Genomic DNA, 16,771 nt, shown 5'->3' with positions numbered 1-16,771 from the left:
AGCAGCAAAAACAAGACGCTTCTCCTCGGCAGACGAGACTCCTGACCAAGTTTTCCAAAAACTCTCCTCAAAAACACAGAACATGGGACAGTGGGTGCTGGGAGCTCCTCAGCCAGCCTGGCCTTACTGTTCAGATTCTAGAAGACTTTGCTTGTATTTTTTGTTTGAAAATCATCTGCTTACTGTAGAAGGAAGTATACGCCCAGTCGGCCAGCTCCATCCTGCCCAGCGACGCGCGGGGCACGGGGCTGGAGTCTATTTTCGTGTTCTCAGTTCCCTATCTTTCTCTACCCCCCCCCCTTTTTTTCTAAACCCCCCTCAGAGTTCCTACACACATAAGTTATTCACATTCAAGCTGCTCTGGAATCCAGGGACGAAAGCTATCTCTTTCATAAATCATCTCCCTCCAGCTCCTCTGTGTCCATTTCATCCGCCCTCTGAGCGCAAAGTGACAATGGGGAATTCGGTCATACTTTGGCTCCACCAAGCGCTCAGGATCCCTCCTCCCCGGCTGCCTGGGGACACCCACCAGGGCCGCTACCTTCTTTGGCCGAGTGAACGCGTATGATAATCTAAGACATCTGGGGAGATATTACACATCTCTAAGCAATACGCTGGCGTCTCTTTCCTCACATGTGTTTATCTGGTTCTATTTCTGGCCAGGATGAGAGGTTCTGTCTGCCCTTGGCTCCTCCCCAGCAGCCTCATGCCCGGGCTACCCGCCACCATTGGCTCAGCCAGACCCTCCCTAAGCCCCTACCTCAGCTCCCCTGGCCCCACTGCAGAGGCCGGCCGGCCTACAGGCAGAAGGCCTCTGAGATGGTTCGGCCAGCTTGGGCCGCATCTTGGGGAAACGCTGCTGTGCACGGACAAGGCTCCCTGTGCTCGGTAGGTAGCTTCACTTCAACCTCCCGAGCTGTGGCCTAGCCCTCGGCCACCTCTCACTCAGGACCGGCACTGTGCATGCACACAGGGCTCTATGCGATGGCAGGAGCATTTCAGATCGCAATTTGCAGTTGCCCCAGCCTGCATTCCAGGCGAGGCCAGGGGATTTCTGAGAAGTCGGAAACTCCTGCTTCCCTCCAGGCCTCAGGGTGAGAGAGGAAGACGTACTAGTCGCTTTCCCGCTGATGTACTCCAGCGGGCAGCCCCTCCAGATGAAGCACACGGGCTGCCTGCCCGCCTCCAGCCCAACCTTCTGTGGAGTGCCAAGGCCCTGATGGGACCAGCGGGGCAAAGGCCGTCACTTGGAGGCCGCGGGCTGACTCATCAAGCAGACCTCTCCCCACACCTTCTAGGCATCCCTGCTCCACACCCTGCTCCACGGGGCGACTGCTCCCATGGGGCCCAGGCAGACAGGAAAGTTGCCCAAGCAACCACCCCCAGGAACCCAGAGCTGGTGATCCCTGGTACCCATGGTAACAAAAGCAGGCACAGGCTGGGGGCGTCCTGTGTGTCTGGAGAGAACTGCTATTCCCATTCTACGGATGACGTGGAGAGAAGCAGAGCACCGGTGAGGGGTCAAGTCCCCAGGAAGGACACCGCATGGCACCAGGCCTGATGTGTGGGCGGGACACAGCGCCCACCCAAGCCCTTGCCGCCACCGAAGCACCGTGGACAAAGCCTGGGCGTCAGGGCAGCGGCCTCCGCCAAGGAGGGACTCAGTCGGTGTCACGAGCACACCACATGGTTCATTTCACTTTTTTGGAGTGCAGTGTCCCATGATGTGTGTGAGCACCCAGGCTGTCTGGACCAGTGCTTTTCAAACTGTGGGTGGTGAAGTCAACAGAGTGTGGGGTATAGGCCAGGATGTAACAGACAGAAAGCATGTGGTAGGGGGATCTGATTATAACTGGGGCTGGGTTAGAACATCAAGGATACATCTAACTGGGCGGAAGGCTGAAGGTTACAGCCACCGGTCTGGCTGTCCAGGCTAGCAGGGCCTGTGCCCTCCTGACAGTGTTCTCTTGCCCTGAGGCCTGGGCACATCCGTAAGACCATCAAAAACTCAGGATGGGGCTGCCGGGTGAAAATCAAGTGTTCCCCTGTGCAAACAGCAAGGGGAGAGGGGTCTGGGCTGGGCCTGGCACCAGGGAGTAGGCCCTGGAGGTGACACTTGTTCTCTGAGGTCAGCCAGGGCATCAGGCACCAGGACAAGTGGGGCCTAGAACCCAGCCCAGACGTTCCACCAGCTGGGGAGGAGCCCCCAGGCACAGACTCACCCCTCCCTGTGGCCGCAGAACGGTCCTGTCAGCCTGTGGGATGCCAAGGGGGCGGCTGGGGCCCTGGATGAGCGGCAGTCCCCCTCCCCCATGGCCTGCAGGGTGTCCCATGGATGCAGGCTGCTGCCCATGGCACGGTGGCCCAGGATAGAGGGAGCGAGGTAGGGTCACTTCCCCAAGCAGTTTCACGCCTAGCCCACATCTAACCTGCGGGACTGACTGGGAATGAGACAAGGGAAGGAAGGAGTTGGCGGTAATGGTGCTGGTGGCAGGAAAGGGTGGCCAGGTAGGGAAAGAGCCTGCCTGGGCCATGGCCCCTCACAGGCCAGTCCCCTCATCTATGGAAGGAAAGGACGGGGCAGCTTGGGGCTGTGACATGGGCAGCAGGAGCAGTAGCATGTGTCACTGACATGCCAGCAATAGGTCAGAGGTCTCCAGGGGCTTCCCTGTGAGGAAAACCCTGGTTTCTCCAGGCAAAAAGAAGGGGGCTTTGGCCACTGTGTGCTGTGTCCCCACCTCTGCGTTAGCAGGGTAAGGCAAGAGAGAACCAGGGCTTCAGGCTGACCATCATCAGGGCGAAGAGAAACAGGGGTCCCTGTCTGCTGACAGGAGAGGAGAGGAGAGGCGGGGAGAGGATACTGCATGGGGCCGGACAGGCCTCTCTCCCCGAAAGTGGGCTGGCTCCCATGCCCCAGGGGCACACAGGAGAACTGCCAGCAGGGAGGAGGCCCGCCCACACATCCTGAGACAACACTGCCCTCTTCTGGCCAGTGCTGGGAGATCCGGCTCGGCACGCACATGCTGCCTGCAGCTGGGCCACCCAGGCCTGGTGATCCTTAGGTGTTCTAGAAGGTTCTCAGAGGGAACACAGGGCATGCTACCTCAGGAACCATTGCTTCGCTCCCTGATCAAATGGATGGAAGCAGCAACTGAGGAGGGGTGTCCTGGCCGTTTTCCAAATCAGAACCCACTGGAGGCACAGCCTGGCCCCCTCCTGCTGAGGGCCCCAGGGGAGGCGGGAAGGCTGCCAGGCCAGGCTCAGACCCAGGAGTTCAGCACAAGAGAGGGTCCAACCCTGGGTGTACTGCTTCCGGGTGGACTTGAACATGGACAGTGGTGCTCCCTGGGTGCACGTCCATCCACTTTGGGACTTTGGTTTCTGGGAAGCCAGTGCAGTACATGGGAGCTATGTCTCTCCTCACACCCACCTGGCAGGGGCTGATTTGGTGAGGAGGGGTCTTCTGGGGATCCCCCCCAGGATGGGTGTCCAATGACAGTAGCCACCACCTCTTGTGTGAGCATGTGAAAAGCATTAATTAGCAAGTTTCCCACACTCCTGCCACCCTGGTTTACAAGGTCTGCCACTTGCCTCAAACTCCAAAACAGAAAGCAGCTAATGGCTCCTCTGGGATAGTGACGGGGAGATGGGGTTCCCGGTGAAAGGGCTCTAAGCCCAGGGCAAAGCCCCAAGAGGTCCCACAAGAGGCCTCACGGTCCTGAGTGAGCTGAGTACTAGGGCCCCAGCAATCTGAAGCCACATCAAGGTCACGCAGAGCAAGCAGGACAGCATCTAGCAGAGAGAAATGGGAAGGGGCCCACGGAGTCGGCAGGCCCTTACTTCTCAGCTCTGGGTGACAAAGCTGATGTGCAGGGAGAAGCAGCATGCCTAACCTATAAGCCCCAATTCACAGGGAGACGACGGAGGCCAACAGCGGTCATGGCCCAGCTCCTAGGAAGGAGCTGGTACTGGAGGGACAGAGGCATGGGCGGTGGGCCGGGCCCAGCTGGCTTCATGCTCTACTTGGCACACACCTTGAGGACAGGGCTGGGGCTGAAAACATACAATAGGCCTTGAGACTCGAGAGCTGTCTGGCTCGGGGTCTGCCGGTGGCTCTCACCGCCAGTCTGTCATGGAGCCAGCTGCTGGAAAATGGCCTCAGGGCCCCGGAGCACAGGTATAAGCCCCAGACTGCTGGCTCTGAGGATGGCCACCATCGCAGCTCTCACCTGCCAAGGCCATGCCGTGCCAGGCTCCCCACTCAACACTGTGTATTCTCCCAGAGATAGGTGCCCTATCACCCCGTGACTGATGGAGAAGCTGAGGCTCAGGGTACCAGCCACTCAGCTGGGGAGGGGGAGGGCAGGGGCATCATCACACAGCCCGGGCTCTCTAAGGCTCCCTGTAGGGGTGCGGGGGCACGTGTGGGACCGCGAGGAGAAGGATGGAAAGGCTGGCTACCTCAGCCCTACCCCCACCTTCTCCAGTACAGCCTGACTGCCCCGGCCCAGCTCTGACCCCAAACAGCCCCTCACTAAACGTTCAAACATCTCTGGGGCATTTTCCCCTGACTTCAGGGGACTGAAGCACCCAGAGCGTGCCAGCCGGTGGGCACCTGGAATAGCCGTGGCTCTGGGAGACACTCAGCTTCAGGAGAAACTCTGTGCTATGCTCATATTTTGGTTTCATACCTTATGATAAAGTATTGTGGCTTTTATGTTGGGATAACAGAGTGATTTATTATTTACCGAACACAGTAGGCACTCGGCAGATCAATTTCAATAAAACAATGGATTATAAATGCCGCCAGCAATCTGGCAGCAGCAGTAATCAACAAAACATGTTGTTCTAAATGCTGCATAATAAATTGACTATAATAAACTCATAATTATTCTATTGGCTACATTTCAAAGTTAGTATGAGAAAAATAAAATCACCAATTTGGACTTGGCATTAACATCCGTGGGATTCCTGGATCGCTCTCCTCTCTTAGCTGCAAGCGGCAGATGCAGGTGCCATGTGCTCCCATGAGGGCCAAGGCCACATCTGGGCCGTGTGGAAACCTGATCTATGCTGCACCCCGGTCAGCCGGGCCCCACCCCAGCAGTGGCCACCCCAGGAACACAGCCGTGACCAGCCTCTCCTGGGGTGAGGATCGTACTGGGGGCAGATAAAGAGGAGAGCAGAGAAGCAGACAGTCCTCTGGGGTATGCCAAACTCACAGAGGAGAAAAACTCATGGCCACATGATGCTGCCACAGGGCCCTCCGGCAGGCCAGAGCTGGTCCAATGACAGCTGAAACCTGCTGGTAGGGCTAGGTCTCTGCCTCTGCCCGAGGACTGATTCCCACATCCTGGCCTCCAGGCCCAGCCAGAATGGGCTGCACAAAGAGCATTAGGAAATGTTGCAGGAGGCAAGAGTGCCTGGGGATGCCAGGTGGTTTCTTGGGGCCACGAGTGGCTCAGCCATGGCCCAGAGGGCAGAGCCCTCCCCTGTCTTTCCTTCGTCTCCAGCTGAGCCAAGTCTGAAGCAGCCAACTCCCTCCCCAAATCCTTCTGGCTCTGCACCTGGACCCTCCTTGTGTCTCAGTGACCTCACCTACACGTGGAGATGGGCAGTGGGACACAGGGTGGGGACAGGGTGAGAAAATCTACCCAAAGGGATGTCCCTGGTGCCAGGCACTGGGGAGACTTCTGTCAAGGTTTTTGCATGCCCTTAGCCCCTATGCCTGGAATGACTCGGGAAGGGTGCAGCCACTTTGGGTGCCCCCCCTCTGTATGTTCTGGTCCCTGCCCTGCCGGCCCAGGCCCCTGGGAAAGGGCACATGAGCTCAGCACCTGCGTTTCTGACATGTCTCTTCTATCCCTCCATGTAGTCTTGAGAGGCATGTGCCACCTCCACCAACAGAAAAGTAAACTGAGGCTCTGGGAGGGAGCTAAGTGACTCTGTTTCCTCCCAGAAGGCTGAGCTGGGCTCTTGCCAACAGTGGCCCTACCCAGAACATCCTGTCCAGCCGCTGACCCGGGTGAGCGCAGCTAGTCACGGAGCCTGCAGTGCCCCTGGCAAGGACACCCTGGGATTGGGTGGGCTTCTGCAAACACATAGCGACAGCTCAGAACATGGCTCATGCCCTGCAGTGGATGTGGACCAGGGACCCCTGCGTGCAGGCTCCCCTCCACCCCAATGCAGGGCTGAGCTACACGTGCGTGAAGCCAGGTTCAGGTTCAGGCCAGCGTGCAGGCATCGCCAGAGCTCTAGCTCGGGAATTGAGCCCAGCAGGGCAACGCCCACACTCTGAGAAGCAGCAGGATACCGACTGGAAGCAGGCTTGCTGAAATCTTGCTCAGGTGCCCTGGCAACCAGGAGGCGAAGGCACCAGAGAACCAGGTGGGACAGTCCGTGTCCCCCACTCCGCCCATGTGTCGGTGACCACAGCAAAGATGCCTGTAGGCTAAGGCAGGGTGGCGACGTGGGGCTTGCAGCCTTTAACTGGTTCTCAGTAGCCCTGTGGCAGCCTGGGCTGACCCTGCCTGATATGTGGGTGCTGGAGAGGAGAAGCAGGGAATGCCCAGCGCCCATGAGCTGAAGAGAGAGATGGTCCAGGTCAGCAAGGTCACAGACCCCTCCCGAGGCCTGGAGCAGCTGTCTGGAGAGGAGCGGCATATGCTCAGCATGAGCCCTACAGACCGGGGTCGTGGGCAAGATGTATGATTCTGCCAACAGGGGCCAGTCCATCGAAGGGGTGGGGGCTGCAGATCCCGCCCATGCCTGCTTAGTCAGGGCTCCACGGGGTGCTGTGAGCACTGTAAGCTGTGCTCAGAAAAGCCCTGCAAACAGTCTTGAAGGTCAAGCACTGCCTCTGACCTCCTGGGCTAATGGCCATTTATAGATGGCTGAGGCTGGCAGGATTCAGAGGGGGCGAGGCTCCCTCCGGGTCTTCCCTGATCCAGACTAGGTGCCCACCCTCCTGGTACCGAGACAGAGGTGTGAGTGTGGCAGGTACAGGGCAGGGGCTGGGGGCCACCTTGGGCCCCCAGCACAGGGCCCTCCACATCCTCTTTCCCTGATGATGGACAGAAGGTGCCATGCAGGTGGGGGGCCCTGGCAAAGAAGTTTGGGCCCAGGGCAGGCCTGGGGGCCTCACTGTGCTCAGCCTTCCCAGGGTGGGGACCAAGAGATCCCAGTCTGTTCCCCTTGAGGTGGAGCCCCACTGCGGCTCTGCGGGTCACATGCAGAGCCAGGGCAGGGCGCCTCAGGGCTGGCCTCACTCACCACATGTCTCCGTCCTGGATGGTCCGGTCGTTGGGGGCCCCGGCATGTCCATAGTGCAGCACGGCCGAATTCTCACCACTGCACAGCAACCAGGGGAGGTCAACAGCCCATCTTCGCCCAGCAGGCCCCGGAGGGGGCACCCCACCCTGCCCCGTGGGTACTACCGCCCACCCTCCAGCAGAGGCCCAGTGGGGGCTGTATCAGGCCCACAGTCTGAGGTGCGGGCGGGGAGCACACCGGCCCCGGCACCTGTAGCCATACAGCTGGTGGAAGCCTCTGAGTGCACGGTTCACAGCGCTGCCACCGTCAGGGCTTCCCCAGGTGAGTGCTGTTTGGGCAGGTGCCCTTGGGCCTGGGGATGTGGGACTGGTGCGGGGGACAAGGGTCTGAAACCCAGGGAAGGGAGTTTGAGGAAGCCCTCTTGTCCTGGCGGAGGGAGAGGGGAGACCCATGTCAGGGGCCACCATGCTGCAAGGCTGGCTCCTCTGCTCGAGACTGCTTCCCTAATGAGCGATGCCTTTAAGAAAAAAAGGACTTTTAAGTCTGTCCAAAGGAAAAAAAAAAACCCACCTGGGTGTAATATTTATGGCCCTGTTCGGGAGTCTCAGGAATCATAAAAGTAGAAATAATGATTTTTCTCTCTATCCACCAGAGAAGAACATTTCCAAAGACTGAGATGTTCACATGTATTATTCATGTGCCGAGGACGTGCACATCAGCAGAGCTGCAGGCTCCGTCCTGGCTGGGCAGAGGCCAGACCCTCTGACCCAGGGGGGCAGAGCAGGGGGAGACTGGCTGGGGCGAGCCTGGGAGAGGAGGGGCCACCCGCAGCCAGGTTGTGCCCCTCAAAGACACACACCTAGGGTGACACATGCAGACACACAGACACGCAACACGGCACACTCGGGAAGCCTGGGTGGCTCGGTTGGTTAAATGTCCAGCTTCGGCTCAGGTCATGATCTCATGGTTTGTGAGTTTGAGCCCCGTGTCGGGCTCTGTGCTGACAGCTCAGAGCCTGGAGCCTGCTTCCCATTCTGTGTCTCCCTCTCTCTCTGCCCCTTTCCCGCTCACACTGTGTCTCTCTCTCAAAAATAAACATTTAAAAAAATATATAAAAAAAAATAGTACACACTAACAACCATGAGCCGCCCCATACTCATGGTCATTTGTACCCCATGCCTCCAGCCACCGTGCAGGTGACACACACACAGAGACTCAGAGCTCCCTGCCTCAGCCACAATGTGCCACATGCAGAGGTACCTAGAGTGACACCCCCTACCGCAGAGACCCAGACTCAACCACAGTGGTGATGTTCCTTACACAGCCACACTGACAACCATGCATGTGGGCACGCGCGTGCACACACACACACACACACACACACACACACACACACACACAACCACGGCCTCCTGCACTGACAGAGCTCCTTCCACCTCTGCTGCACACAAAAGCCATCACAGGGTAAAGCCACGTCCTGGCCCCCCCACACTGGGTGTGTGCTTGCATGGAGGGGACGAGGAAGGCCAGCCAGCAGCCCCAGGGGAGCGGCCATCCTGGAGGAGGCCAGGAAGGGCATGGCAGTGAGGGGGCCACCCCGGCTGGGGGCCTCAGGAGAGGAGAACAATTTCCAAGTGTAAGCGGGCACTCATGTGGGCACGGTAGTGAGCAGGCGTGCCTGAGCTCAGGGGGGCGGCGGGGTCTCCTCGCCTCCTCACGACCTCCTTCCCCCATTGTTCCCACTTACCTGCCGCAGATGCAGGTGTAGGAGCTGTGGCGCATGCCACCCCGGGAGTAGCAGTAGTGCTCGAAGAGGCTGCAGGGGAAGGAAGGAAGTCAGGGTGCGGTTGCCAGAGCGTGCACAGCCCCCACCCCAGGAAAACCTTCAGCCCAAGCCTTGCTTGGCTGCACGCGCAGGAGGGCCTGAGTGACCCTGCATGGGTCCACGGGGCTCATAGCCTAGAGCCCAGGGTTGGCCACAGGCCACAAGAGCACAGAGGCCAGTGAGGACAGGGAGCAAAACTAGAGAAGCCACCCCACCTCCTGGGCCCCCTGAGAAGCGGGGGCTACTGCTGTCTCTGCGGGGCTGGAGGGAGGGTCTCCCTGTGACTCCCAGGTCCAGTGGCCACGACCCACCCCACCAGGAGGGGCTGGACACATGGCCAGGGAGGGACATGAACTCTCCAGGCCCCAAGCTGGACTCAGATGGCCCTGGGCCTGACCCTGGGGAGGGGCACAGGGAAAAGAGAGCAGGAACCACTGGGCACTGGCCTGGGGGACAGGATTGAGGGGCAGGCCCTCATGCAGACCGAGCAGGGCAGAGCCATCTCTGGTCACAGGTAGAGGGGGTGGAGAGAGGCAGGGTCTGAGGACAGGCCCTGTTTCCCGTCCTCAGGCCAAACAGCAAACAGGCTGGCCTCGTGGACCAGCTCCTAGCCTGGGAAGGGGAGGCCAGAAACAAAGTCTGGAGGGAAAGATGAGACCCTAGAGGGGGCAGCCAGCCCCCAGGCCGAGCCCAGAACCAGAGCCTGGGGAGGCCTCCGGGCGTGCAGGATGTCTGCAGACCCCTGAAAGCCCAGGAATGTAACAAAGGTCAGAGGGTAAGCCACCCTTGGCAAAGGTCTGGGCCCTGTCCCTGTCCCCCTGCCCCCACCCAAGGGGCAGATCCTGGAGATGACTGCAGGGGCTATTGGACCCGACCAGCCACATCAACACCACATTAGGAGCAATGAACCCCAGGGGACCACGCTGCCAAGAGCTCTGGGGAGGCCACGACCCTGCCCATACCCCCACCATAAGCCCCAGGATCTGGGGTAGGAGCTGGTCTTGGCATGGGACGCTGTGCTCTAAGAGCTCAGTGTCTCCAGGCCTCGCCCCCTTCCTCAGGTCCAGCCCTCCCGCATCCCTGGCAGAGAAGCAGGTCCGGGGGAGGGGGGGCCCAGGGGGGGCCCACCCCTACCCCACCCACTGGCCACCAGGGCAGGGGACCAAGCACGGGGCTGTGCCGCTGTCCCTGTCCTCAGCACACCGAGGCCACCCGTGGGCACGCTAAGCAGCAATCCTGCCCTGTGCATTCTAGGCCTGTTTTGGAGAATGTCTGTATGGAGGAGTCTAATCTTCCAGGCACTGTAAACACCAATTATGTATAATTGTGATGACTGGGTATTAAGTAGTTGTCATGCAGGAGTGGTTCTGCTACATTCAGTCGGCTTTCAGACTTGCTTTACAAACCTCCGGGATAATTGGGTATCTGTGAGCGAACTATTTCCTCAACATAAAGGATTTCAGGAACTGCCAGGGAGGCGAGGAAGGGCGCACGCGTCCCCTTATCGGTGCCCTGCATTCACCAGAGAAAGCACTCCGGTGGCTCTGGTGGCCGCCACCGACTCCCACCTCCGTCCCAGAGACCATGGGGGGGCGGCAAGACAGAGTCACAGCCCCGAGTGTGGCCACAGCCCGGCCCATTCCTCCACGGGGCAGGCAAGCCTGCCCCGGGCAGCCTTGGACACCAGCGGTGCACCACCTCTGCTCCCAGCCTAGAGACCAGGGCCTCGGACGCCAGGCTTCCACACAGCGAGCCCACAGCGAGTGGAGAAGGCCCAAGCCACCACGGAGCTGCAATGCTCCCTTAGCTTTGGAAGACACAACCGTGCCTGGTCAGAAGCAGACCTTGGGGCTGCACGGCCATTCTCCAGGTGATGGGAACAGCGGGCCTCTCCTGGGGTCGGGGGACAGGCAGACAAGTGCAGGCTGTGGGAGCCACCAGTGTCAAGAAGGACAGGCAGAGGGACAGCTGTGCCACCTGCACGTGCAGGTGACTAAACAGGAACATTCTGCGGCAGCCTGAGCACGAGGGGTGGGTGCCTTGTCTCCCTCCTCTGCAGCCAGACTCCGCGGCCTGCCATGTAATCTACTCAGTGGAAGCAGCCCTCGCGGCACACCCCTGGCTTCCATTTGAGAAAAAAGGACTTTCGGGGGCACCTGCGTGGCTCAGTAGGTTAAGCATCCGGCTTCAGCTCAGGTCATGATCTCACGGTTTGTGGGTTCAGGCCCTGCATCAAGCTCTATGCTGACAGCTCGGAGCCTGGAGCATGCTTTGGATTCTGTATTTCCCTCTTTCTCTGCCCGTCCCCTGCTCATGCTCTGTCTCTCTGAGTCTCTCAAAAATAAACAAACATTAAAAAAAAATAAAAAAAAAAAAAAGAAAAAGAAAAAAGGACTTTTGGGTAAAAGGCATAGCTTACAGAAGCACCAAACTAAGCAATGGCTGACCCAGTTTTCACCCGCAGATTGCAGCCCGGCTCTGGGTCATTCTCCAGACACGGGGACAATCCCACACAGCGATAAGGAAGAGGAGAACCACCACAAGCTGAAAAGTCACTCTAGCTGAAAATGATTTGAAGTTCTTCAAACTGGACTTCAGCACCTAATTTAACTTTTCTGATATGATGTGAGGACCAACTGGTGACGATAACAGGTGAATGCAACAGGCCCACATTTTCTGCTCCCACACCTCAGAGGCCCCTCTCTCTGGGACCTCGGGTGTTCAAGTTCTGGGACAAGTGCAATGGCTCAGGGGGCTCATGGAGAGATGTGAGTCCGACATATTTCTGATTTTCAAGGGGTAGGGGTGAGCAGTGGGTGCTCCAAGCTGGGGCCACATCAGTGACACGAAGTTCCTGCAGAGCGTGGTAAGCATCGGCCACGAGGACAGACCACAGCAGAGCCACCTGTTCCCACTGCACAGTTCACAGACCAAGGTGGCAATAGAAGGGCAATTACTAAAGAGCCTTCTAGAACCTTACGGAAAATATGGCAAACTGTGAACCGGATGAGGGTCCAGGTGACTTATAACCATAGGAGCTTAACTACGGACTGACGCAAGTCTACAGCCAAATTCGGCCATAGGCTACCAATTAGCCCCTCTAGAGCCACAAGGAGATGACAGCAGAGTCCGTGGCTGGAAATCCTCCTTCTCCCACACTCAGAGGTGCTACGTAAAAGAGAATACGCAGAGCCACGTTCATAGGACAGGAAGGAAGGTGGGGCCAGAAGGAAGAGGGAGCTGTCAATCTCGGGAAGCTGGAGGCCTTGGCCTTGCACTGCCATGTAGGGCTGGCGACAAGGCCTCAGGGACATAAGAAGCAGCGGAACAGAACTGAGACCCTGCCCCCACACGCGGCTGTGGACCCAGGCAGGGATGCACCCTCAGCAGAAGGGCAGGCTTGGAGAAAACTCGCCAGCGTCATAACAGGCAATCAGGAAGCCTGCCTGGGCTTTGGGAATGAAACAAAATACATGCCCTCCCTCAGAATTCATAGTGTAGGCCTGTCCTCCATGGGGTTCAGGTTCCCGGTTTTGGAAACCCCCACCCCCACCCCAAGCCAAGAAATGAGCAGAAAGCTATGTTCCTGACTGGTGATGCCTGGAGCACCCGCACCCGGCAGGGGCAGACACAGAACCAACTGGGCTGTCACACCCTCGACCCAGGCCAGCCAAGATCTGTGCACACGGACACGCACATGCACATGTGCGCGCGCACACACACACACACACACACACACACACTGAGGATGAACTCACAATCCGAAAATAGTCCACAAGAGTTGTCTTCTGCTAACAGAACCGTCAGATGGAGACTGTACACATCGTTTAAAATAACTGGCGCCTAAACCTGGAGCATGCAGACAGAACAGGCAGGGCTTGTGAAGAACCACAGCGAAACTCCTGGAGGTGACCAGTCTGTCCATAAGGAGATGGGGGCAAGAGGCCAGGCAGTGGTGCTGGAGGCCCAGAGATCACCTCTGCTTGCTTTTTCCATCTGCGGCTCTCCCGTGTGTCACAGTGTCCTGCCGGGCCTGACTGCCCTGCTCCCTCCTGCTCTACCTGCACAGAGCACCTGACCAGGCACCAGGCATGTGGCCCAGCCACCACTGCCTTCCCCCCCCCCCCCCCCCGCCTCCCGCAGCAGGAGGGCTTCCTGAGGAGCAGAGGGAAGCAGGGGTCTCTCACACACCTGTCACTCTGTGGCCCCTGACGCTCCCCCAGCATGGCCATTCCCCAAACTGTAAATTTATACTCCTTGCCTATAAATATCTCCCAAGAAAGACACAAGTGGAAAATGCTTTGTATCCAGGCATCAATGAGAACCTTTCAGTAACCTGGGAGAGTCTGTGCTGTGAATAACGAGGTGGATGGAGCCACCACAGCGACAGAGGGGCAGGCCCATTTGTCAGTGCCTAGAGTGACGAATGGGGCAGGGAGAGCAGATGGCCTCGGCCGGATCTGCAGGAAAGGTGTCTCCAGGGACAGCACTGTGGGTCTCCGCTGGGGCCTGCAAATCCAGCCCACGGAACCTTCCTGGGCACACGGCCCAGCTCCTGCCCCCTGAGGTTTATCACCTGATGAGGAGATAGCCACAGCCCTATAAAAATGCATGAGCTGCCCAAGATAATGGCAGAAGGGCTGCCCCGGGCAGCCAGTGTCAGTGAGCTATCAGTGCAAGCGTGAGCACTGGCAGGCCAGCCAGGGAGGTCAGCGGGGGCCACATCAGCCCCCTCCCAGGCGGGGCCCTGATGCACGTCGCTTCCCGGGAGGCCAAGCCAGGAACAGGAGAGTGGAAGGGAAGCTGAGCAGGCTGGTGCAGGCCACTCGTCAGAGCTGCGGGTCTAGGAGAGTGCGCAGTGAGGACACAGGGTTATTGTGTGTGGGCCGAGGCACTCCGAGCTAAATGCGGGGTCCTCCTGGGCCAGGGTGCACCCCACACCCACTGTTACTGCGGTCACAGGCGGGTGCCCCACGTTTTCTCCTGGAAGAGGCAGGTTCCAGTTGCTCAGACCTGTAGGTTCCCTACCCTGTCTGTGCCCCATAGTCCTTGCTCTGGGCCACATGCCTCCCGGGGCACTGTTCCGTTCTGACACTGAAGTCAAATCCTAGCTCTCTGCCACTTACCAGCTGTATGGCCGTTCCGTGACTCAGTTTCCTTATCTGTAAAATAGCATAAGAGTACCTCCCACAGAGTTGTTGTATCACTTAGGTGACATTATACATATAAAGTACATAACACACCAAGCCCTATGTACAGGACGCATTAGCTGTCACTGTTGTCATGGTTCAGGGGCCTCAAAGGGAGTCACACAGCAAGGATCCCTCGCTGAAGGAAAAGAGGCTGGGCTTGGAGCGTCTCTTGCCTACTCCTTTAAAGCCAAAGAGAATCCCTCCATGGCCGGACACTGGCGCCCGCATATTCCAGAGCAGCCAGGGTCTCCATGGGCGCCCACCAACCCCACACGCAGGTGGACACGTGCAGCATCCCTATGACCGACATGCACACGGGGCTTCCCCTGACACGGGGCATCTCAGCCTCCTCTGTCCTGCTCACACATCCTGAAGTCTCCCCTCCTCGGGGAAGAACCAGGGCCTCGGGGGATAAGAAGAGAGAGGAGTGGGGGTGTCCCATGATGTTTGGGGCAATGACTATGCTCTGTGCAGTTATCACAGCACTGAGTTACTTTTCATTCACATTTCTTCTGTTTAATTACTCTTAGTTTTGGGGTAGAAATGACCACAGCTGTGTAATGAATGTGATATTGCCTTTTGCAGATCTAGCTAGTAAAAGAAAATTCTTGATAAGTAAGGAAACCACAGTCCCACAGAGAGGAGTCATGACATCCACCTGGAGGCGACTGGAGGGTTTTCCTGTTTTCCCAAAGTGGAGGCAGCAGCCACAGAGGATCCAGACCCAGAGGAGAGGTTTCTAGTAGGACGAGAACAGCTTTCCTGGGGAGCCGGAAGCACAGACCACATTGTTTTTGAATTTCCGGGGAAGGGTGGATGCTGCTTGGCTCACTTCTTCCGGGGGTGATCACATGCCATCAGAACGTACCCAGCAGGAGGGCCCCCATCCAGCCCTCATAATTGTTGCCATGCAGCGTGGTTCCAGCCACCCATCCAGGGCACGGCCCAAATTCCTGGGGGGATCCCAGCTTCCGTGACGGAGTTCTCTGTGGGCCTTCTGAGGGGTGGGTTCCGGGCTTGGTGGTGAACTGAGAGGCTGTCCTGTCCATCTCCCTCCCCAGAACCCCAGTGAAGAAGGACACAGGGCAAGCTAGGGAGCCACCGCCGAGGGGTTTTAAATGAGCGAGGAGCATCCACACAGTCTGTCACCAAGAAGGGACTGCCTTCAAGCCTTGGACTGAACCCAGACGTGCGTTAGTAATAAAACCAGAGCTCAAGGCACAGCTTGTGAGACTTGGCACCACCAGAGACACAGACCATGTGTAACGGCTGTGGTGGCTGTCTCCGTCAGCAGCAGTTCCTTCTGCCTGATGCTCCCTGAATCCCTTCCTGCTGCCCCACCTGGGTCCCGGACTGGGGACAGTGACACCCTCCCGGCCAGGACCTCCCATGGCCTGTAACAGAAACCGAACAGTCACCAGCAGCCTTCAGTTTTCCACAGTTGTTGGTGGGAAGGAGCGATGTTCCTACTTTGTGGATGGAAGAATCTGTGGCTCAGACAGGTGGCGTGCTGTGGTCAGGGAACCCACCGCATCTGTGTCTGAGCTTGGCGTCTCGGCAGGGTTTCTGACCCCGATGCGCCCGAAGCCTCAGGCCTGTTAGTGGTGCACGTGCGGGAACAGCACCTGCCTCGGCGGGGCGAGGCGACCCACTCTGCAAATGCTGGTGGTGGATGGTGCCACACCACGCCTTCCAGGGCCCTGGCCTCACACGTGTGCACAGGGCCCCACCCGATCCCGGGCCAAGGCCGGCCACCCTGGGACAGCGCCACAGGCAGGACGGTGCAACATACGAGCTGGTGCTCCAGGAGAGGCCCTTGGGATGCAGAGGCCCTGCAAGGGAAGATTCCACCAACCAGAGGCAAGGGCAGCAGCAAAGACAGGGTCACGGCGGGAAGACGAGGAGCACCAGAGAGAAGCCACTCACTCTCTCCCTGAGAGCAGCGTTATCAAGGTACGAGATAATTAGCATTTTAATTGGATAATTGGGAATTCTAAATTGCCTATCTTGTATTAAGCATAACTGAGGACATAACATGACATTCAATTAACAAATATTCCTCTTTATTCTTAACATGCTTGATTAGGTTGAATTTCTGAGTTCTTCGGTATCAGTTACTGGATAAAGCCCTGGCCACGTCAGACTGCTAATAAACGCAAATCATATATATACACATATATGTATATATATGAATATATGTATACATATATGTATATATGTATATATATGAATATATGTATACATATATGTATATATGTATATATATGAATATATGTATACATATATGTATATATATGTACATATATGAATATATGTATACATATATGTATATATGAATATATGTGTACATATATGTATATATGAATATATGTATACATATATGTATATATGAATATATGTATATATGTATATATATGAATATATGTATATATGTATATATATGTCTATATATGAATATATGTATATATGTCTATATATGAAT

General features: G+C 57.2%; 1 protein-coding gene across 2 annotated transcripts in view; it reads right to left on the bottom strand.

Moving 5' to 3' along the window:
• Positions 1-16,771, bottom strand: part of PEPD (peptidase D) — a 111,067-nt gene that overhangs the window by 14,408 nt on the left and 79,888 nt on the right. For both annotated transcript variants that reach the window (XM_040446214.1, XM_040446213.1), the window contains exons 10-11: positions 9,020-9,088; positions 7,273-7,350 (exon numbers count right to left, since the gene is read on the bottom strand). In XM_040446214.1, coding sequence (XP_040302148.1) covers positions 7,273-7,350; positions 9,020-9,088 — 147 coding nt within the window. The remainder of the gene's footprint in view (positions 1-7,272; positions 7,351-9,019; positions 9,089-16,771) is intronic.

Source organism: Herpailurus yagouaroundi, unplaced genomic scaffold (genome assembly GCF_014898765.1).
Source record: "Herpailurus yagouaroundi ecotype Mexico unplaced genomic scaffold, PumYag 194, whole genome shotgun sequence".
Taxonomy (NCBI): Eukaryota; Metazoa; Chordata; class Mammalia; order Carnivora; family Felidae; genus Herpailurus; species Herpailurus yagouaroundi.
This window is presented reverse-complemented; position numbering and strand designations above follow the sequence as displayed.